Below are 23,423 nucleotides of genomic sequence, written 5' to 3'. Positions count from 1 at the left end.
ATCTATAAATATTCCCCAGAAATCATTGATGGTGGATTGTTATTTATCTCATCAGAAAAATATAAAGCAAGGGAAATTTATTTATACTTTTCGATGCAAGTTTCTGCACATATTGAGTATCGTATAATCATCACATGACAGAATTATTTATATGGCATCTAGATGGCATGACAATAGTATTGTTCCCAGGCTGGATTATAGAGCATGAACTCTATAACAATATCAATGCACATCTTTATTCCAAATAAATCGATGAATAATTATTAGTTTCGCTATTGATTGGGCTAATTTATGACGACGACAGACGACAATAAGTTAGATCACAATAATAAATAATAATAATAGCGGTTTCGGCGTTTATTAGGCCGTGGGCCTGCCGCCGATTCTTAACATAGCAGAACATTCGCAGCATTTTGCGGTCTCGAACTCGCAACTCACTGCTACAATTCTGCTGTGCTTAACCGCCCGGCCTCCTTGCCGATTCTGACCAGAAACTGGCGCACAGAGCTGGGATCGAACCCGCGCCTCTCTGCGCCAATATCTTGGTACTCTGAACTTTTAACCACTGGGCCACCCTGCCCTACCACTGGGCCACTGGGCCACCCTATACTAGAGCTTGAAATCGATTTTTTTTGCGTGCAATATATTTGCATTCTAAAAAATACGTAATTCGAGGAGCACTCTAAAATTCTTTATTGAAATGTGCTGAATTGGTTCCGCTGAACAAAAATAACAAATTCATGTTGATGTTATGATGGTATTTAAAAAAAATAATTAGTATAACAATCAGATTATCGGTAACCTTAGTTCGTCATCTGATATCATTATCCTTGTGTCGCCTGTTGTATAGTCGCTGTGGGGGAAGATATGAATTTCTTCGAAGTTATTTCGGCTACATTGTAAAAATTTATGTCACATTAATCACATTATTATTTTTGTTTGATTAGGGAACGGCGCCGGAGCGGTGGACTCATTGAGAGAAGAAAGCATTAAAAATCCATTAATCTCTCAGTTATCTGGGATAATCAGACGCATGAACAAGTGAATACGGCACATATTGGTCCATAAAATATCATAATGATATCAAATTATAGAGTATAGTACTATACGTAACGTCCTTGACCACGTAATTTTTTCCCGATACTTCGATGTCCACGTTGATGTAGGAAATTCCATTCACCCACTTCACGTACTACGAGAAGTCAAAACTTAATGAATTTCCAACGTAGCTGGAAACTTTCAATGAATTTTCACTCTATTTTCAACGCGCTGTCAATGATTGAATGAAGTGAACTCCATTCAATCATCGACAGCGCGTTATACTAAAGGCTCGTTCACACTATGAGACTCTGCGCGACTGACGACTGAAAAACTGGCTTTTTCAGTCCAGACTGAGGCAGTCCGGACCATCGACACGGGCTCATCGGCGAATGAAGCAGTGTTCATTCTTTTGAGCCGCTCATCTCTGATGAGCCGCTCATCTCTGATGAGCCGCTCATCTCGAGAGTGTCGCTTTGACTGCCGTCTGTGTAGGTTGTGCGTTGCTGTCGCTCCTACCCTATTTACACACAATTACCTGTTCATTTACTTTGCTTTGCAATGTCGCATGACGGGGACTGGAACAGAGATGTTACTGAGAGGCTTATTGAGTTATATAGACAGGCACCTTGCCTATGGAAAGGAAAGTAAAAAGTTCGGTTTACAAAGACAGAATCTCAAGACTTCAAGCATTAGAAAAAATAAGTGAACAAATGAAGAAATCAGATGCATCTATGAACATCGAAGAAATTCGTAAAAAAAATTCACACGTTGCGAAATCAATTTAGATCAGAGATGAAAAGAAAGAAAGATACCTACCCTGAAATCTGGAGCAGGTGCCGAGGATTCATTTACACCGCGGTTGTGGTTAGGTTTTGCGTTTCATAACTGCTATTAGGTATATAGATAGCCGAAAACTTTTGAATTCAATCCTTTTTTTCGGCTTCAATCCAAAATCTTCAAGTTACTCGTTGGCACGATCCATCTTCGAAGGCCAACGAGTAGCTGAAATGTCGCGCGCGGCAGAGTGGTAGCACTGCGATAGTCGTGAGTCTTGATCCCAGCACATGCGCGTAGTCTGAACGCACACGCCAGTTTTGAGGCCCAGCCATGTGGCTTATTGGCCTCAGTCCAGTCTCGAACTCTCGATCCTTCCGAATCAGTCACGTAGTGTAAACGGGCCTTAACGCATTGCGATGGTCTACGCGAAGCTAGACCGACCAATTTACTTACTAGTCGGAAGTCATAGTTTTTCATACTTACCAGTTAATCAGAGTGGGTCCTGAATTTATTTTAAATTCTATAAATTTCACGTGAAGGCTACCACATACACTCCCTAAATACGCAATTTTGAACCTTGATAAATACTTTTGAATTATTTGCAAGATGCTGAAGCTGCGGTAAATGTAGCGCGAAGTAGCAGGTGATCGCTGCAATTTAAATGCCAGTTAAATATTGATGACATCATCCATTATTTCATGGTAAATTTAAAAATAAGAACATTATATTGAGTTATGTACAAATTTGATAGTCTTTATAACCGCTTCTTAAAATAAATAAAGTACATGTAAAAATTTGTCATACTTCTCGAATTAGGAATAGAATTAAGTGTCATCGGAGTAAGAGTATAAGCTCTATAAATAGATAGAATTAACAAGCTTAGTTTGCTCTGACGATGAAGAAGAAATCAGAAATTCTCGATACGCCATTCCAGAAATTTGACCAGAACGTCACGGTCTGCACTGGCTGCCTGAGCTCTGAACTTGATAAGCTGTTTGTGAAGAGAAAGGTTATTGAATTTGTGGAAGTTCTGTTCTGTGCTAAAACTTTGAAGACACAATTTGTGATAGCTGGATAGCCTAGTATTACAACTTTGTTTGTTCTAGTTTGCCATAGAACTATATATAGCCATTAGCCAAAGATGTCGATGAGAAATCAGACGTTTGCGTCCAGAATGTCGGCCATGGGCAAGACATATCTAGCTCAACGTCCACGTTCAACGAGTCTGCGCTCCGTGGAAGAAGTTTTTACCCAAATGACTATTGCCGAGAAGCAGGCAAGCGTGCCGCGTTTCCACACTTCGGACTATGGAGGTTTTCGCCAGCACCGAATCACTTCGGCAGACGGGAGGCTGGAGGCTATGATTCTCGGTGAGTTATCTTTTATTAAAGTTTGTACATGAATTTAATATTTGATACGTGTTGACCTAAGTTGTGGTTAATCGTTTTTGCCCATTGTACCTCTAAAATGATTTAGTGTGACTTTTCACTTGTCAAACGAAATGTTTTTAGTCAAGCTTGTTTAAGATTCGGCTTCGTGATCCATGGCATTGCGTGTTATTCTCGGCATGCTGTTGTGAACTGTACTGTACTGTACTCGCACTTGAAATACCATAACTAATCATAAGTTAGGTTGGGACTATCGTAGTGCGCTGAATTCGAAGACTGGGAAGGAATCGAAGATTATCCAAGTTTTTTTCGCTAGCATGCACTTGCGTTCTCCACGTCTCAAACGCACAACCAAAACGCCATGGTTGATACATCGCCTGCTCAAATTTGTTGTGGTCCTGCTGTGTGAGTTGTGGTCCTGCTGTGTGAGTTGTGGTCCTGCTGTGTGAGTTGTGGTCCTGCTGTGTAAGTTGTGGTCCTGCTGTGTGAGTTGTGGTCCTGCTGTGTGAGTTGTGGTCCTGCTGTGTGAGTTGTGGTCCTGCTGTGTGAGTTGTGGTCCTGCTGTGTGGGTTGTGGTCCTGCTGTGTGGGTTGTGGTGCTGCTGTGTGAGTTGTGGTCCTGCTGTGTGAGTTGTGGTGCTGCAGTGTGGGTTTTGGTCCTGCTGTGTGGGTTGCGGTGCTACTGTGTGGGTTGTGGTCCTGTTGTGTGGGTTGCGGTGCTGCTGTGTGGGTTGTGGTGCTGCTGTGTGGGTTGTGGTGCTGCTGTGTGGGTTGTGGTCCTGCTGTGTGGGTTGTGGTGCTGCTGTGTGAGTTGTGGTGCTGCTGTGTGAGCTGTGGTCCTGCTGTGTGAGTTGTGGTCCTGCAGTGTGGGTTTTGGTCCTGCTGTGTGGGTTGCGGTGCTGCTGTGTGGGTTGAGGTTCTGTTGTGTGGGTTGTGGTCTTGCTGTGTGGGTTGTGGTCTTGCTGTGTGAGTTTTGGTCTTGCTGTGTGAGTTGTGGTCCTACTGTATGAGTTGTGGTCCTGCTGTGTGGGTTGTGGTCTTACTGTGGGTGGGTCAACTGGGGAAAATTCCTCTTATATCTCGTAACGAGCCTCCAGAGACGAAATGTATATAGACCTACGCGCCTGTCAGTGATGATTTACTGCACGTTTATGCCCCGCTCTATTGCACGCTTTTCTGGACACGAATTTTTTTTCACTCACTCCCCCCCCTTCATAAACCACCCTACCCCTCTTTGCCTGCCAAATTAAACCCCCTCTCTGCCCGCCAAATTGACCCCCTCTCTGCCCCCCCATTGACCCCCTCTCTGCCCGCCAAATTGACCCCCTCTCTGCCTCCCCATTGACCCCCTCTTTGCCCGCTGTAAGGGAAATTCACCCTTTATGATTTCAGTTACTTAAATTTATTTTTGTGTCGTAAGTTTTACGGCTGTTTGTAGGGTTGACAACCATGCTATTTGATGACGTGGCGTTACCGGCCTGAAGCCCGTGTTAGTCTTAGTTCTACTCAGTCGATTGCTGTTTCTTGGTCGGAGCGTACCTACTGTCACTATTTTCGAGTGCACCTGTAGCGTCCCTATTAGGTGGGTGTTAGTGCATTTGCTTTAGTTTAATGTTCGAGTTTTGAATATAGTGTTTAAATTCTCTGAATGTATATATGTGTTGTGTTAAATGAAATTGTTCCTTAGTACAGTATTGAAAAGGCCGGTCCACACGCTCAGTTTTCACAACGATTTGTCTGCGCAGTTTTAAGTCGGAATGAAATCGTTGCAATTTTTAGAGCGTCCACACGGTGCCGACTTATCTGAGTAGTTTGCTCAGTTTTGCGCGATCTCGCCATGGAGACGTCTCCGACAAATTTACGGCCGGTCTCCCCAATTTTCGGTGAGCATGGAATATCTCTCAAAGTAATGAACGTAGCTCGATAAAACTTGGTACACGTATTCATTAGGACTTAACGGTGATGTTTAGCTCGTAGACATTTTTAGAATTTCACCTTCATTCGTGAGTTATATGACGAAAACGTGCCGAAATTTGCAGTGAGCATGGCATGCGCAGTTTTCCCGCCGGCTCCAAAACTGCGCAGTTTTCCCGTCCACACGCAACGTTTTATCTGCAACGATTAGAACTGCGCAGACAAATCGTTGTGTAAAACTGAGCGTGTAGATGGGGCTTTAGTTCTACTCAGTCGATTGCTGTTTCTTGGTCGGAGCGTACCTACTGTCACTATTTTCGAGTGCACCTGTAGTGGGTGTTAGTGCATTTGCTTTAGTTTAATGTTCGAGTTTTGAATATAGTGTTTAAATTCTCTGAATGTATATATGTGTTGTGTTAAATGAAATGAAATTGTTCCTTAGTACAGTATTGTTAGTTATAGTCTTGCTGACCATCATTGACATTGTTCGGCAGGACCGACTCTTTGCCTGGCCAGCAAATGCGGCTCCTAGTTTTATGATTTTATATATTGTTGAAATTGAAGTCTATCCTTTAGTGGATCGAAAAAATCTTTCAGCAGTTGAAAATTTTTCTCATTCAATCGTATATTTCATGTAAAATGTCACTTTTCGAACGAAGAAATAAATGTACATGATAAACTTTACATTCGACTTGATTGACTACACTAATAGTAATTGCTAATTTGATACGCTAAGTTGATGCGAAAACGTTTCAATATATGAAGGAATATTGACCGGTGAACGCCACGCTTCAGTTATTAGGCGTGCACGCTTATCAGCTTACATGTAGTTGGACGGCCGGTGTTTAGGATGAAGTAGCGCCACTTAGCCTAGTTAACGATTGTCACGTTGGATTTTCATTTGAAACTCAATTTGTGTACAAAAATGACGTTGCTTGACTAGGGTTCATTAATTAATTGCCATAGAGGCATTGTTGTTCCAATCTGGAGTCATTCCGGCGATCGTCGCTTGCTACGTCAGAAGTGTACGCTCCTTCGTTCATAGCTGATCGAGCTGATAATTTTCGTATTTGGAACTCGTACAGATCGATTTCTAAAACCAAGCCCATTGGATACCATATATTGTCAGGCGACATGAACATATCGGCCATTTTAACCAAGCTCCACCCATGAGTTATTTATCAAATTATTCGTCGATTGAGTGGTCAGTCAGTGACTCGTTAAAAAATATTTATTATCGCCAGCCCTACATTTAATGCACCAGATGAGATCAGTATCGGGCGTAGGGTGGCATTTAAATGAGGTAGACCATGAGGGGTCACTCTATTCCAGCATGAACACTCTAGCAGCCGTTGATGGAAGAGAAGCATATTCCTGGACGTGTTGGATTTCAAGTGTGTATAGTCAGTACTCCAGCGAAGCCAAAAATTGTCAACACCGTTTAACGAAAATATCGTTGCACAATTCTGTTGAGGCTATTTGTGCGACGAGCTTGTCGATTGGCGTGTACATGTTATCGTGAACGTCGCCAGCGATCAGTTATAATTTTTGTAGCGGAGTAAAAACGCTATTAGACCAGGCACTCGGTCATTCACCTAAATTTGGATGTAAACCGGCGTAAAACTGATACACATCAAGTGAAACTAATGGATCGCATATTCAACCCTGATAATTTTGGGGCAGAACCATTGTCATATGGCCATTGTGTTATAGCAAGCCAAGCATCGATCGATTTGAAACGGAATTCGGTAGGGATTCGACAATCCCTCGAGCGCAATGTGCGCCCGACGCCAAACCTAACCAACTCGGGCCAGCAGTCTCCCGCGTTGGTGCCTAGTTCGACGACGAATCCTCCACCTAATCTCGATTGTATCTAACGCCCGTTGGTTCGACAAACGCCCAATGACTTCATGCCTCGGCAATCAACCTGTTCGCAATTGTACGACTTGATCAACCGTCAAGCGTATCGTCAACCCTCTTATATGAATTGGTCATTCATCGACCCACTTGGCAACCGTCGTTCGACTTGCTTTATCGGCCTGCGGCTACTCAGTCGACAAATTTGGCTCGACAAGTAGAAATTCAAAAACCTAACGGATTTTTACGTCCTTCAAAATGGAGTGAAGCAAGGCGAAGTCCAGTTCCTAATACCGTATCGTGCCAATCCTTTTCGATCTAGCTTCTTCATTTGTTTGTTCGTTCGAGTTCATCAATAATTCTGACAAAAATTAACTTCTTTTACTTGCATCACGCCCACACTTATAGGCGATTTTTTCTTAGTTGTTTAGATGAAATTTATTTTCACGCATGTTGCGGTGAAAATATTCCATCCAAAGCATAGGTGAAAGCATTCTCTCTCATGAATAATGTATAGGTAAAATTGTTCTCTCACATTTATAGGCTAAAATTTTCCCTCACAATTATAGGTAAAATTAATCATGGTCAAGTGATATTAGGAATATATCATTCACTTACATGTATGGGTAGATTGTGATTGTGTTTGATGCTTATGAGAAGATTACACGAGAGATGCCACGACTGTGCTTCAGTTCATAAATGGCTGTGTTGCAGAGTCCCGATTCCGTTTTTCAACGCATGTGGGAGGAAAGAGAGCGCCTCATCATGAGGGTCAACGCTCTCGAGAGCTCCAATGAAGAGTTGCTGCGCGCAAATGCCTTGCTGGAGAAGGAAGCTGCCCGGCAAAGTAAGTGATTATCCGCCAACTGTACTCGCGTGTTGTACATATTTTTTTTTGTTGCATTAGAGATTTTGAAGTTTAAAAATTACTCAATTACTTTTGAATAATCCCGTGTCTTGGATGTTACACCCAACCTCTAAAAATTAAAGGTTTTCAGTTAAGTCGCAGATTCCCTAACCAATTTTTTTCCTCTCTACGAGAAGGTCGTGACTGGAAAAAACGCCTGCTGGATTGCCGCAGCTTAAAGGAGCACGCCGAAGAGTGCGCATATGAACAGGTATTGAATGTTGCATGTTACATTGAATGTTGCTGTAGTGGTGGTATGTAACACGGTTGCACTAACTGATAGTCAGTCTAGCTTAATTTCATAAGCGCAGGTTTTGAACGTTTTTGGCTTGGTTTGGTTATGTAATAAAACGTAAAATTTAAAGAAAACGGCAAAAAGGGGTATTTTAGAAAATCTATCTCCTTTAAATATCGTACTATGTACAACATCGAGACATTGGTTTTTTTATGCGCGTTTTTCCCATTTTTCCACTTTTTCCCTGCCCTCCCCCCATATATAAGACAAACAATGCAGTAAATAATGATGTAGTCGATAGGTCTCCCCAGATGTAGTCGATAATCTCCCAGATATCTTAGCAACTTAAGTCATTGCAGGAGCAGCGGCATAGCGCACTCCTTACCCGCGCCACTGCTGAGGTGGAGGCTGCTCGCAGAGAGCGGGACTACTGGCAGATGCGCCACGGGCTACTCGAGGAAGCTCTGCAGGAGCGTGAAACGCTCCTGCAGCAACAAGCTGTAAGTAACATCAACTCTTATTTTTTTCTTGCTGAAATGAGTGGCTATGCCCACCTCTCACCCCCACCTCTCACCCCCCACTCCCGCAGAACTACATCGAGACGCTCGAGGAGCTGCGGCCAAAGCAGGTCAATGAGCAGACTGCGGGCGGGCCCGCAGGCAGACCCGCCAGGCGCAGCCAGGCGCAGCCAGGCGCCCAGCCAGGGACGTCGCAGTGCCTTGCAGTTCCCAGTATTCAGGGTGTCCGACACGTACGAGTGTCACCTCGCGGGGGGATGCATGCCAGAGGCCAGCATTGCCCAAGACCAGCCTATCTTTCATCCTCCTTTCCGTGCGTAAGCCTGCTAAAGGGCAGAGTAGACTAAGGGATTGTATGTTAAAAGCCAATAGTACAAATCCCCTTCATGGAAATTAACCAGCGAGCTAATGAGAAGTAAGCCACCAATACAATCGCTCTACGCCGTATTTCCAACAGCTCTATCCCATGCCGTCTAACCTAATCACGATTTTCGGTAAGCAACTCCCTACGCCATACCGCTGTTGATACACAGCCAGCACTCCAGCCCGTCCGTTCGTCGCAGCTGTTTTCCCCCGGCATCACTCTACCTCCACGCATACCCCGTCTCCCCGCCTTTTTTCACTGACTGCCGGACGGCTTTTCTTAGTTTATGCTCACTTGACTGCATTACGCTATGAAAAGAGGATCTCTAGGAGTTGTAAACTAACCTAACTCCTAGATTGTGAACCTAACCTAACTAACCTAACCTAATTCGGATAAGCATCAAAAGTCTGCGAGAAAAGCCTCCAGTTAGTCATGCGATAATGGTGGAGAGTCGGAGTAAGTGTGGGGGGAAGAAGATGCTGGGGGATAGTAAGGCAGAGAAACAGTGACGCGGGGTTAACGTCTTGCGGATTAAGTAAGGTGATGACGCATTACCGTTTGGTACAGTTCACATTTGCAGCAATGCAGTGTGGTCAGCGGACACTTAGGATAACAGTATGTGTAAGAAGTGATGGTATGGGTTATAAAGCATTGGAGAACAACGTATTGACCGTTAACTATGTGGAGTAGCAACTTGTGTGCTGAAGCAGCGTTGATTTAAAGTTCATGTGGTGAGATAGGTCAATTGACTACAGCTGCTTAGGTGCCAGGATGACAATATCTATAGCATTTAGATGGTTGATTTTGGCTCCAGGGCTGATTTGAGCGTTAATTTGCTGGTCTACGGCTGCGCACCCCGTGAAAACAGTGCAATCAGAAATAATCCAGACCTTGTTTACATGAGCGTAATGCCAATAAATAACACCGCTGTTAATAAGGTTAAAATCGGTTTCGATTTTGAAACTTGGCGATGTCTTTTACGGTTTAGTGTGCTAATTAAAATGGAAGCGGACAATAGATTCTGACAACGTCTATTGAGAATTTGAGCGTAGGCCTTATGTCAACAAATACCTTCGCAGGCTTCGCTCATAATAAATCAAGTTCGGTTTCAATTTTACTAAACTGTGCGTGAAAAATCAGACTAAAACTTGGCATATAGCGTGCTAACTAATATAGAAGTGACAATCGTCCTTTTGTAGTATATTTATTTTATCATACCTTACAAAAGCTACAATTTTATTATGAATCTATTTTTCTCCCCTGGTTCCATTCAAATGGGACCGCTCGGCATTAATGGGTTAACAAAAACTGCATAACTATAATTTGTTGTGTTTAATTAACTCCTAATGACTAATTAACTCTTAATGACAGCATTTTTGGTTGTGCTATAAATTTGTTGCTTAGATTTGTTTACAAAATGGATCAGGCCTGTTGAAGTAACTTGAAGATGAAGGCCAGCATTACCAGCAGCAACATAGCCTAAAGGCTAAAGGTAGCAACAGGTAGCAACAACATACCAGGTAGCCTAAAGGCTAAATGCTCTGGTGTCTGGTGACATTACTGACATAAATGACATTGATGGTATTGGTACTTATTACTAAAATCTCACTGCTCTAGATTGATAAATTTTTATTATATTGGGAATCTTGTGCTTCTATTGTGCACTTTTGTTTTGTAAACAAATTGACTGGAGATCCTGTTGGAATCTTGCATCAGGGCGTGAGCAGGCAGCTCCATAACTAATGAGATAACTATAGATCTGGCTCCCAATATTGATATTCTCTATGCCGGCTTTGCGTGAAATGTGCAGGAGTTGCCAGTGCCAGACAGAAATACCTACTTGATCCTTCTATTTTCTGGAAGAAAGATGAAGCAAATTTAAAAGATTTGGTTATTATATTTTAGAGTCTACTCTCAGACTCAATTCCAGGTTGCAGGTAAAGGTGGAAGCATGTCTTCTGCCACTTCTGGACTGCTCTCGTTAAAATGGAACAAACATGATTCCACTCTCCTGCAGCTCTTGACTGATCTGCAAAACAAAGTAGGTTCAAAACTGTGACCCTTATATTTCTATGCCGTAAATTTGTAATAGTGCAAAGCTATTATATCAGTCAAGACCCCTTTCTTGGGCATCTAGGTTCTTTTAAATTTCATATTTGTGGGTTAGCTTTCAATTTGATATGATTGATGAATTCATTCACTATTTTTTACATTATTGAAAATTTTGTGTGTGCAATTGCAGCTTCTTTCAAACTAGGGTAAACGCGGTATATTCCGACATCGTAGGTAATTCCGTCACTTCTCTAGTTTTTCCTTTATATTAAGCTTTGTTTTAGTTCCATGCGTTCATTGATGGTTGAAATGGTGACGTCATACGTTTGCGTGTCAAAATACTGCAAAAACACTAGGTCTTGGCCATCTAGAGGGAAAATATTGAGATCCAAAGAGAGACAATGCATGCCACGTGGTGAGATCATTGCAAAATGTGTCAAATTTGACAGTTGACATGGCTCTACCAAATAGTGAATAACTGTTTTTATAGGAAGAATATTATGGTTTGAGACTTTTAAATACGTCTGAGATCAACATTTTGTGATGTTTCATTGTTGCTGACGCGTAGTGAAGTGTTTTGAGAGTCATGTGAAGGCAACAGAACTTATGTAACGCATACGGTTTTTTTTTATAGTTTTTCATTTCTCGATGCGTCCTTAAAGTGTCGGAATATACCGCGTTTACCCTATGGGAATCTTGCACATGTACCATTTTGTGTTCATTGTTCAAATTATTTAGCAAGTTTGCAGTCCTGGATAGTAACTTAGAGTCTTAGACTAGAGCAGGGTAGACAAATTTAATAAATTTGGTATGAATATTTCACAAATAATAAAATAAACTGAATGGAGGTTTTACCTTTGAAAGTGAAAATTTAATCATTTGTTTATTAATGCGCTGATTTCATCTTGTCATAATGAAAAATAATTTTCAGTTTGAAACCAACTTTCATGCAATTTAATGTTGTTCCACTTCAATTAAGCATCTCAACATATGTCATTCAACACACACTTTTGTGTGCAGCACTAGTAGAGCAATTAACTTTAATTAACTCAACACATCATACATGCAATTTTGCAAAGCTTTCTTTAAACCTCAAGGTAGCATCTAACTTGGGATCAAAATGCTGTCCTAGCCCTCTGTGCCTCCCTCATTAGTCAGTGTGTGTCATTCCACATTCATCATTTAGAAATATAAAAAAATATTTTTTAGCGCATTCTCTAATTTATGGAAAAAAATACACTATTGTGCTCGCCATGTCCGTCTGTGTCTGTCCGTCGTCTGTCTGTCCATGACCTCAAGTTTTTGTCAACGAGAAAATGCGCTCTCTGTCACTCACTGTTGTGAGTACTGAGTTACATTTTTTACATTTTTACTGATATGGATTAATTACTTCTTTTACTTTTTTCCTGCTCATTGCTTCTACATTTAGATTACCTATGATTTGTATTTGTTTTCTATATGTCTTCAACCATTCCCACCAGACATCTTGCATTGAATCAACATTGAATTAAACATTATTTCATTGAATTGATATTGATATAGTAATGTTGATTCAATGTCATTTACCTAGGGGGTTGTATTCTTCATCAAAAGCTTTAAAATTTCTATTCCAAAATAATTTAGTTATTTCTTGACTTCTTTGCAGTGCCGCTATGAAGATGCTACTGTTTCCTGTGGGGGAAAGTTCTATCCCGTGCACAGGATTGTGCTGTCAGGCTGCAGCAGCTATTTTGAGCAAATTTTTGCTCTGATGCATGACAAACATCCCATGATTGTGCTCAAGGATATCACTTGTGACGTTTTCGAGGCTCTCTTAAGCTACATGTATGTCGGCCGAGTTGAAGTGAAAAAGGAAAACCTTGGGGAACTTATCAATGCTGCAGCTTGCTTGGAAATCAAAGGCTTGGCAGTTTCTGAAGAGTATGAAGGAGTATCTGCTATCAATAGCAGTGCCTCAGAAGGAATGGCAGGGCTGAAAAGAAAGGGGGATCACTTACATGACCTGCATGATGACAGTGATGACTCTAGCCAGTTTCCTAAAGTGAAACGCATTCCATCAATAAATTTTGAAGAATCAGTCTGTGGGAAGGAGAGGTCAAATCTCATCACTAAGGGCCATGATGAAGCACAAGAAGAATTTAGTGTCAACAATATGGAGAGCGTCCAGGAAGAACTGCATGATTATGCCATTGTATGTGAGGATGAAGATGATGACTCTATTGTTACTACTCAAGAATATGATGTCAAAGTGAGTTAATGCTACATAATGTATAAATTTTTCATAAAATGCTAATGCTTTTTGCCAAAGTTCGTGACATATAAAAATTTCATCTTTGGTTTGAAAGCTGGTAAAATTCTCTATGGTTTAAATTTTTATTGATTTTATCTTTTGATGGCTCTAAAATTTTGTGTCATTTGCCTCAAATCATGAATGTGTCAATCTTCTGCATAAGATTCCTATTATTTTTCAGTTTGAAGCTGAGGAAAGCCATGAAGTTCTAAGCCAGGAGTCATGCAGCCAGTCAAGGGCAAGTGCTGCCATCTTTGATTTTGAAGCGAGCACCTCTGATGCTGAGAGAGCTGAGATGATGGAAGCTGAGTCTAACCAGCATGAACTACGCAGCCTCAAACTCTTTGATAAAAAGGTTCGTTCCATTGTACAAATTTGATCACCATTAAATTGATTGCAAATGTTTACCTATAATTGACTCTAAGTTCTTGGTAAAATTGAATATTAAGCCATGTAGGGTCAGTTCATTAATACTAATATCAGCTACACTGCCCTACATTGTGAGTGATATAATGTCTGTCCATGCTTGATTTTCTGTCAAATCTATTAGTTTGTGTTTTCCTATTGCAGTTCCTCTATTGTTATAACCATCACCTCATTTGCAATGATAGGTGTGCAGTGATCCCCATTACTTTTGTAAGTAACGTACGTAATCTCTCTTGTGAGACTTTGAGTGGACATAAAGCATGATATTTTACAGCGGCCTGATCACCAAACTGACGGCCAAGGAGGAAGTAGTGAGTGCTCTGCAGTGTCTACACCTCGAGTGGCTGGCGAGTGTGAAGAGAATGCTCACGGCTTGCCTGTGTACACGGAAAATGGCCCAGCCTCTAACACTTCTTATGCAAGTGACAATGTCGACACTTCCATATCTTTTGATATTTATAGCATGCTTGATCTGCATTATGATGATGCTACAAATAACAAAGAAGTGGACTTCTCGTCCATGTTGCTCAAAGGTTTTGCTAGCGTGCCTGGTGCAGATAGTCTAACCAGTCAAAAGTCTCCAATATTGAGGCAGCAGTGGCAGTGCCCTCAATGCGACTACTCAACTCCCGTGAAGCAATACATAACCCAGCACATCAGGCGGCACACCGGCGAAAAACCTTTTAAATGTAACCTGTGTGACTACCGAGCTGCTCAGAAACAGAGCGTGACGTATCACATGCGCCGCCACACTGGTGAAAAGCCTTTTAAATGTCCTCACTGCACATATTGTTCCTCGTCACGGCAGAACCTCGACCGCCACGTGAGACGGCACACGGGAGAGATGCCGTACGGCTGTCCGTACTGCAGCTATCGCTCCATCACTAAAGGCCCTGTTGTTGATCACATGAGAGCTAAGCATGGTGAGCTCGAGTGTGATAAGTCACTCGTGCTCAAACTTGAGGCCAAGAATGAAGGTTCCAGCATCACCTGAGAGTTGTAAAACAAATGAGCACCAATTATCAATGATGCTCATTTGCTCGCGACTCTAACGCTCCGACAATGGGTAGATTAACTGTCGTCCATTATATTTTTATTTTAAAACCCGCATAACTACAGCAGCCGTCAGTAAACCAAAAACCATAGCTCATTACCCCCTCTCTAACATTTCCAGCAATTGGGAATATTGTCCTCGCTCGATGTTGAACGTAAATTTTTGAATATTTTTAAATTTCGTGTCATGCATCATATTTTTAATATTAATTTATTGGTTTGTGAAATTTTTAATGGACAGCGTTGCGTTGCCTTCATAAGCTTCATATAAACAGGATAAGTTTCATATAAAACAACGCAGAGGGATTTGTTCTCTGTACATTACCTAAAGGTAATTTGTATTTTTGAACCACTCAAAAACTGATCTCAATTGCGTATACTAATGTTTTATTTAGAGGTTAAGATATCTAGCATTGAGGTAGTATAGCTAAGATTTGTGAGCATTTCTAATTTCTAGTGACTCTAGTCTAGTCCTCGCCAAGACCTTGCTTAGCCAGGGTATATGTCAACATCTCTGTGTTCTTAACTTAACATTCCTCATGGATTCTCATATTTATTTTATTGCTGTTGTAGTAAAATTGGGGGGGCCACCCCCGGGTTTTACCCCGCGCTCTCAGTACGCGTATTGATACTTGTATCCGAACAACTTTATACTCAGTACCAGGAAAATCGGGATGGAGGTAAATCGTTTTACGTTGGGTCTTTGACGCCGAGTCCCATGTTAAAATGGAAGACGCTGCTTAAGCACATTATTGTAGACATCGTGGGATGTGCGACGATAGAATTATACTATTGGTATTGATATTAAAATGTAGGGGGTGATTGGAACATTCTGGTTCTGTAATTTATGTATGATTTAAGTGTCCTATTAGAATGCCCGTTGACTTACAAATCTGAATAAATTACTTAGTAGGAGTAGTATAATTTTTAGTTAACTACGAGGTGATACAAGATATTAAGTGGTCACATTTTCCCCCAAACTATTGCGATGTAACTTTTTATCCCATCATTTCTACTCACCTCGTTTAACTCTTGCCTTTCTGCACACGAACAACTGCACCTATACTTAGTACGATTATTCCGTGAAATTATGCGGCGTGATAAAGGGCTCAAAAAGATCGTTTCTTCCCTAGTCCTGAGTAGTATAAAACGTGCAGACGCTAGAAAGGATTCGCAATAATTACGAATATGTTACATGGGGCAGAACTTACCTTGCATTGCTGACGAATGTCCTCTCTTACATTTTCATGTAATTATTGTCAACTAGATAACTCGCGTAAGGGATCCCAAGCATAACCCTTTTTTCACAAAGTAGTAGGGACACGTGTGCTGTGTCCTTTTGAAAACAACGAATATTTAGCAATCGCGCGTTCAATGTCATGTTTGCACTTAACAAAACCACCAAGTACTCAGAAGTTATACTTATTTACGAAACGCCAAGTGATGATACGTAGAAAATAGTTTTTAGTAGTTAGTGTGCGAAGAATTTTTTGGATAGGCCAACCCATGTCTGCATGTTAGAATTCAGAGTTTTTTTGAAGGTTATGAAAAATTGAGATTGTTTCCAGGCAGCAATGCACAATTCATAAAGTTATTCTAACTTTGCACAATTATATTTTGAATCATTTGAAATTCTGTGCCTCTGGTATGTTATATTATTGTATGTATCGTCTTGCGTCATGTAGCAATGCTTTAAAATCTTATTGTAAACTGCCTATCTGGTGGTAACGGTAGGTAATATTAACTGTAGTATCTGTAGTTCAGTGCCAAAGGTGTGTGGAAAGTTCAGTGCCAATATATACATATATTCCAATATCCATTCAAAATTCAATCTAGGATTGAAGCTCGGTGCAGAGTTATGTCTTGTTACGATAGAAAGTAGACTATTTAAGAGTAGCATTTCTGATGCATCAGTATTCTAGTCAACGCCAAGTTACAGTAAGTAATTTTGTTCCAGCTGCCACGTAGATTAAGTGACTGGAATGTTTAACTATAGCCCCCGTTTTCAGGTAGGTAATCCAAGCAACCTTGTTTAATGAGTCAGTCTATTTCCTTCGATTCGTTCTAGCTAATTAAATATTGCTGCTTGGATATCAGTTTGGAGTATTAATAAATATTAATAAATACCTGTTTTATTGAAAAAATAGTTGAATATTTCTTAACGTTAACAATTAGTACCACAAGTACAAAGTAGTCACATTATGATCGATTTGACGAATACATCAGCACCTTAACACGAAAAGTTTCAAGATGCAAAAGCGCTCTGGCTGTAATATTTGCTTATTTGCGACTTAGGGACGGCTGTCTCACATTGACTACATATTACATCACGACCCGCTTCCGTACCAGTCAGACAGCTCCTGCACATCAGATGCTCGCATGGCGATAAAATGTAGAGTTGATGCCCCCGAGACAGGCACTTGGCACACTCGTCCGAGCCTTGCAACAGACGTTCGCTGCTGAAATCAGTGAATTCTGGTTTTAAGCCGTCTCCTCGGATCAATTTTGCTGGCTTCACATTCAAAAGTCCTCGAGTTATAGGAACTACGCCACGATTTGAATTACAAGGATTCGAGACGTAAGACTCTGAAGTTGTAGAAAGATATTTCTTTACAGTTACACAACTTGATGGCCGGGACACCAAGCGAGGCAAACCTTGATGCCCTCCGTTGTTACTGTTCGTGTTAGCAGGAGTCGACAGGACCGAACTACAAGCACGTTTTGTTGAACTTAAGCTTTTCAATGACGGTCCATCTTCACTCTCGAAGGAGCGTTGTCGCTTTTGACCAGTCAATGTAACAAGGCCAGCGTTGGTAGCCTGCTCCGTATCACCAGAAGCAGATGCAACTGAGAAATTATTTCTCGCGCTCCCAGATGTTGCAGTTGACTTCTTTGTCAAAGAGATGCAGCCACCAGCTGATGAGCAGTGATGCAAGGTCATGAATCTGTAAAGTAATGTGGAGATTTTTTTATCGAGACATTTTCATGCTATTGCGGTTGACATTATCACACAAGGAGCTATTTATCTCCCATTGTTTACAGTCTATCACATGCTGTTGTTCGATACAGCAACGTTGGTATATCTTGCCACTCTAATTTCAGTATTTAAACCCCATATGATTGTCATTTTCTTTAACGAAAGGAATAACGGCATAATAATATTAATCAATATTCAAAATCACCGTTCTGATTAATTTTTCCATTGAGTAGCTATATCATCCAATAAGGTTACTCGCTGCTGATTCGATCCCTATGTTTTCAATACTATTACCACAGATCATATTCGTGTATTCGTGACAATAAGTCATGTTAAAAAACATTAATACTGAACAAATTACATTCTAAGGAACATGTTGATGAAGCACGAGTTGCCGATATTTTCAATTTGCATCCCGAAAATTAATGCCCCTGTCAAGTAAAATGAATAAATCTTTCTAGTATAGATTTTTAAAGTGTTAGAAGACATTTCCTTTCATCTCTCAAAAAAATTAAATTCCAACTTGTATTCCATTAATGAAGCATAATTTTTTACAATTTTTGCATCATTTTAATTAATATGCAATGCTAAAGCAGCCAAGAAAATAAAATACGTTTAAAAATTACTTTTTAAAGACAACACTTCTAAAGATTCCAGTGTTTCCAATGTTACAGATGTACAATGAATTTCTAATTTTATTTTTCAAATATTAAATAAATTAATTTTTCAATTTTTTAATACATAAATATTGTTCAAAATTATTCATTCTGTCAATTGATTCATGCATTGCCTCCAACTTCACGCAAGTGTGCAAAATTTCAGATTGATAGGATAAGTAAAAGCGTGTTAAATTTTGATTACAAGATTTGTAGCAGACAGACAAACAAGCAGACAAACAAGAAGTGAAGTTGAAGAGAAGTGTTGCAAAAAGAAGAATGTTGACAAAATCTTTCTTCAGCCATCGTACTTGCACACACGTCAACTACATGTAGATCATTTAAATGAGACCAGCATTAGTTGGAAATGTCAAGCAAGCAGTTATAATAAACTCCTAGTCTAAATATACAGGCTCGGTGTACTCTTGAAAATTTTCAACTGATGATCCCGCTGCTATTTATCAATGACAGTTCATCTTCACTCAAGAAGGAGCGTTGTCGCCTTTGACCAGTCAATGTAACTCATCCATAAAAATACGGCTAATTTACTTGAAAATTTTCTTGTCATAAATTCATTGCTAATTTGCGATTCAAGTGACAAAATGATTTTGTTAGTACCTGTCAATCCTGGTTTTGAGGCCAACATTTGGTATAGGCTTCCTGTCACTCGTGTAAGCTATGCCCGTAAACGGGTTAGAGGGAGGCCGATTGTAGCACATCTCAGCGGCATTGAATCTGTAAAACACAACAGCAACATTTACTTCAAATTTAAATCAAATGTGAGCAAATTGTCATTAAGACTTTTCAACCAGCTGGAGTGGTATCTTTGGGAGATTGTATTCAGTCAATTCATGCAACATAACAATTTGGAGACCATCCCCAGAAAGCGTTTTATAACTTTTCATTTCATTTTATTGCGTTTTTTGACCAAGTTTGACCAAAATAAATAAACCCAGAACATTTGAAAATATTGATGAAAAGCAAATTCATGTGTGGTTAACTTAAAAAAAAAGCTTTCCATATCTCTCTACCTACTTAGCTTTAATGCTCAAGTTCAATCAATTCATCAAAGTTTATAGCAGTGGCAAATGTATGCAGCATGTGCTTTCTTCTCAAATCCCACTTGTCAAGTGTGCTTATGTCCACGGAGTGCCCTGATGGAAGGAGCATTGGAGTAACCATCACCTCACAAGTGATTGGGTCCAGGAACTCTTCAGGAATGTCATCGTCATCAATATCTGTAAAATAGGATCAAAAGTTATCTCTTTGTGATTGGATGAATAATTAATTGTAATTAAGGCAGTTCGTTATTATAAACTCTAGTGCCTGGACTTACTATCTGAAGACAGTGGGTTACACATAAATATTTTGTCTCAATGATAGGTTCTGATGCCAAACACAAATAAAAATCAACCAAGATTTAGCAAAAAATAATCTAGATAGAGTATCAGTAGTGTCAACATACATTCTGTAGTAGCAGTGATAGATAAGAGTCAGCAATAATTAGAATGAAGTTACAAAATAAAATAACCAAGATGAAACTCTAATCGCTCACTTTTTGTGGTAAAGGGACCATTGCTTATAGAAGAAGAGGTAGAGTGCTGCAGCAAGTCAGAACTTGGAGCCAGTTTCAGCTCATTTGGCAGTTGTGACTTTAGATGAACTTGCCAACAATTAAGAAGTGCCTGTTTTTCAGCCAATGATGCCAGGTCCCCAACTTGCCCCCACACTTCTACATTTCTTAGTCCTGATCCTCCTGTGCTGACGTTTCTCAACAGACGAATCCTCAGGCATCTTACATTCTTCAGATCTCTTCTGTCTGGACTCCTGAGCCTCCCTTCAAATACTGAGACTGTCTGTGACAATCTCCATCTCTTTCTACCTGCTGGATATTGGTGCCACTTATCACAGTGGGCACTGGTGAGGTGAATGCATTCTTCATTGTTTGTGTTGTACCAGCCAACTTTGACAAAACTGGCTTCATCTCTGGGATGACAGTTCATAAACACAGCAAAGGCGCAACATTGTTTATAGAAGACTTTGGTATCAAAAAATATATGGAATACATCAACAGGTACTTTGAAAATGAAGTCTATGTTTACAGGAGGTCGTACAAATCCCTCTGTCAAGAATCCCTTTGAGCGTATTGATGCTTGATTGTGTATCTGCAAATGTGAAAACAAATTACATCATTACTGCTATTAATACATCAATAATACAGTTAATAATTTAATTTGCACTCTACAATGTGCACAAATTTTCAAGTTCTGCCAATTTTCTACTCAGAAATGATAACAGGACTTCAATTGCAAGGAGTGCATAAGTGAAATAAATAAAAAATTAAATTAACTGACTTGAAATTCAAATCAAAAGAAAAATTGCAAAGCTTCATAGTTCACAGGAAGAAAGTGAAACTAAATGAAATTGAAACATAGCTCAAACATGCTACATGTACAAACATGCATAGCTCAAACTTTCAAACTGATCTAGTTTGAAATTTTGTTCACTATCCTATGGGAGTAAACGCTCAGGGGCAGGATTGGAACTTTTTTTCCTTCTTGTTAAAGAAATCTCAGGACTTCAAAGTGGCAAATTTTCACTACATTTTGAATCTTGCAGCTTGATTGTGCTCTTTTTTTAACAATTAGATAGGTGGTAACTGGTACTGTAATTCATATCTGGCTGCTCCAAAAATGGCAGAGCCCAAGTCCTGCCTTGAAAGGTAGAGGTTTTCCATACTAGCTTGGGGCATGCCCAGATAATGAGGTCAACAAAAAACTCTCTTGTTTGTCACCATGCAATTATATATGCCTTATTAGGGTAGTTAGGCATAAGTTCTTCATTTATGCAGGTTTGATTGATGACCAGAGCATACCATCAAACTGGGTAATAAGGGACTGGTGTAGTAAAAAGGGACAGTCCTCCAACATTTCATAGAAATGCTGTAGCAGCTAAACTAATTGATATTTGGCAAAACAAAAAACAGTGGCACAAAGTTCAACATTTTTCTTATCTATGTAGCATAAAGCATGTTAAGAAATTGTAAAACGGGGTAATAAAGGACACCACTGAAAATGCATTTACAGTAAAACCTTGATTAGCAAAGGCTCCAGTTAACAGAAAAATTAATAAATTGTTAAATAGTAAAAAAATCTTGATTACATTTAGCACACTCGGCGGAAAAATTTCACCTAACAGAAAATTAATGCATCATTGGTAATCACAAAATTGTGCATAAAATGTCATTAAGAGAATTTTGCACCAGGCAACATAAAATGAAAAGCTATTAACCTAAGCTCTGATTTATTTTTTCAAAAAATATAATGGTTGTCACTAAAATATTCTTTTCTGTTTCAGGTATCATCAAACGGGTAACAAGGGACGGATGGGGTAATCGGGACAGTTGTCTCACATAATCACATTTCGTAGAAATGTTGTAGCAGCTAATCAAAACATTGCAAAACTAAAAATAGTAGCGTAAAGTTCAACATTTTTACTGTCTATGTAGCATAAAGCAAATTAAAAAATCATACGTTTACTACCTCTAAAAATTCCCTGAATAATAAAGTGTGAAATAGCACTTGAAATTTTGGAAAAGTACCTATGCTAAGGTCTGTAGCAAAAAAATATTCGCCATATTCAAAATTTTACTAACATAAAAGTTACACAAAGGTGTTTGCTTAAAAACGTGATTGACGGAATTTGCACCCCTAAATAAAATGTATAAAAAAAATTTTTAAAGACCACGTTTTTCATGTGGACTCAAAAGTAGAAAATAATTTTTCGGCAGCTACTGATCTCTGTTTGCTTTCATTCTCTTGGTTTTTTAATTAACAGCTATTAGGCTTTTAATTAAGCAAATTTCAATTTTTGTACAAAGCTTTGAACGATCTGTGTGTGTCCAATTCAAGTTGTGTCAGAATTAGTTTTCATGTGTCTAAATCCAACATCTCAACTTAATCATCTATTAATTTATTTACGACTTGAAATCAGCAACTACAAGTATACTTGAAGGATTCCTAATATATTCACAGTCTCACAGATGTATTTAAAAGTCTCAAACCATAATATTCTTCCTATAAAAACAGTTATTCACTATTTGGTAGAGCCATGTCAACTGTCAAATTTGACACATTTTTTGATGATCTCACAACGTGGCATGCATTGTCTCTCTTTGGATCTCAATATTTTCCCACTAGATGGCCAAGACCTAGTGTTTTTGCAGTATTCCAACACGCAAATGTATGACGTCACAATTTCAACCATCAATGAATGCATGGAAGTGATGATGGAACTAAAACAAAGCTTAATATAAAGGAAAAGCTGGAGAGGTGACGTAATTACCTACGATGTCGGAATATACCACGTTTACCCTATCTCCTGTTCCTGTAAGGCTGTAAATGGCTCCAGCCTCCATGTCTATTTATTGTCTACCGGTAGGTCTCATTGGTCTCTAGGAGCAATTAAATTTGAACTAATAATCTTATTATGAATTTGTGTACAATTAAGAAACCTTATAACTATAAGCCATTCATAGTCATACTTCATTTCATTGTTAATTACCAATTTACCATTAATGATGGTTAACAGTTAACACTATAAACTTTACTGTTAGTCTGTCTGTTTACAACTCACCAAGTTTTCAAGATTATACTCATCAGCTGATGGAGACTCACAATGAAGCCTAGTCTGCATTTGAGATAGACAAAAATTCATCTTCAATTGGTTTGATTGGGTATTTGGTAGCTAAATGCTCAATGCTAAATTGAAATAAATGATTGGTAAATGATTAGGAGATTAGCTAGTACCTAAATTGGAATAATTGTTTATTTGTTAGCTACTTCATTGGTCAATTTTCATTCCAAATAAATCTGTAAAAAAAATAATTCAAGGTGTATGAGACTTTGACAATTAAAAATGACCATGGATTAGGTCATTAGGATAAGAACAATAGAACATTACAACCTAT

The 23,423-nt window shown here is 39.5% G+C and overlaps 2 protein-coding genes across 4 annotated transcripts; one reads left to right on the top strand and one right to left on the bottom strand.

The window, feature by feature from the left end:
• Positions 1-10,065: 10,065 nt before the first annotated feature.
• LOC108675763 (RE1-silencing transcription factor-like) lies at positions 10,066-15,342 on the top strand. Of its 3 annotated transcripts, none has more exons than XM_047882109.1 (5): positions 10,066-10,124; positions 10,931-11,041; positions 12,698-13,300; positions 13,524-13,697; positions 14,043-15,342. In XM_047882109.1, the coding sequence occupies exons 2-5, from the start codon at positions 10,952-10,954 to the stop codon at positions 14,760-14,762; spliced, it is 1,587 nt and encodes a 528-aa protein (XP_047738065.1). In that variant the 5' UTR covers positions 10,066-10,124; positions 10,931-10,951; the 3' UTR covers positions 14,763-15,342. The 3 variants fall into 3 exon arrangements, with proteins under 3 accessions (XP_047738065.1, XP_047738064.1, XP_047738066.1); XM_047882108.1 differs by lacking the exon at positions 10,066-10,124 and adding an exon at positions 10,141-10,502; XM_047882110.1 differs by lacking the exon at positions 10,066-10,124 and adding an exon at positions 10,500-10,520.
• A 1,598-nt stretch (positions 15,343-16,940) lies between these two features.
• On the bottom strand, positions 16,941-23,347 carry LOC108675762 (RING finger protein 37-like). Its single transcript, XM_018163788.2, has 5 exons — positions 23,090-23,347; positions 20,010-20,619; positions 19,578-19,692; positions 19,073-19,189; positions 16,941-17,766 (listed from the first exon to the last, which is right to left on the bottom strand). The coding sequence occupies exons 1-5, from the start codon at positions 23,168-23,170 to the stop codon at positions 17,067-17,069; spliced, it is 1,623 nt and encodes a 540-aa protein (XP_018019277.1). The 5' UTR covers positions 23,171-23,347; the 3' UTR covers positions 16,941-17,066.
• Between the last annotated feature and the right edge of the window lie 76 nt (positions 23,348-23,423).

The sequence above is a fragment of the Hyalella azteca genome, unplaced genomic scaffold (genome assembly GCF_000764305.2).
Source record: "Hyalella azteca isolate HAZT.00-mixed unplaced genomic scaffold, Hazt_2.0.2 contig9703, whole genome shotgun sequence".
NCBI classification, from domain to species: Eukaryota; Metazoa; Arthropoda; class Malacostraca; order Amphipoda; family Hyalellidae; genus Hyalella; species Hyalella azteca.
Note: the sequence above shows the minus strand (reverse complement) of the source record. Positions and strands in the feature narration are given on the sequence as shown.

What these genes read in the sequence shown, in the direction of transcription:
- LOC108675763 (XM_047882109.1), top strand. Translation starts at nt 10,952, where the DNA reads ATGTCTTCTGCCACTTCTGGACTGCTCTCGTTAAAATGGAACAAACAT. An exon ending in CTCAAGAATATGATGTCAAA is followed by an intron (nt 13,301 to 13,523) that starts GTGAGTTAATGC and finishes ATTATTTTTCAG; the next exon opens with TTTGAAGCTGAGGAAAGCCA. An exon ending in TCAAACTCTTTGATAAAAAG is followed by an intron (nt 13,698 to 14,042) that starts GTTCGTTCCATT and finishes GATATTTTACAG; the next exon opens with CGGCCTGATCACCAAACTGA.
- LOC108675762 (XM_018163788.2), bottom strand. Translation starts at nt 23,170, where the DNA reads ATGAATTTTTGTCTATCTCAAATGCAGACTAGGCTTCATTGTGAGTCT. An exon ending in TGGTCCCTTTACCACAAAAA is followed by an intron (nt 19,693 to 20,009) that starts GTGAGCGATTAG and finishes CCTATTTTACAG; the next exon opens with ATATTGATGACGATGACATT. An exon ending in CTCAAAACCAGGATTGACAG is followed by an intron (nt 17,767 to 19,072) that starts GTACTAACAAAA and finishes ATTACTTTACAG; the next exon opens with ATTCATGACCTTGCATCACT.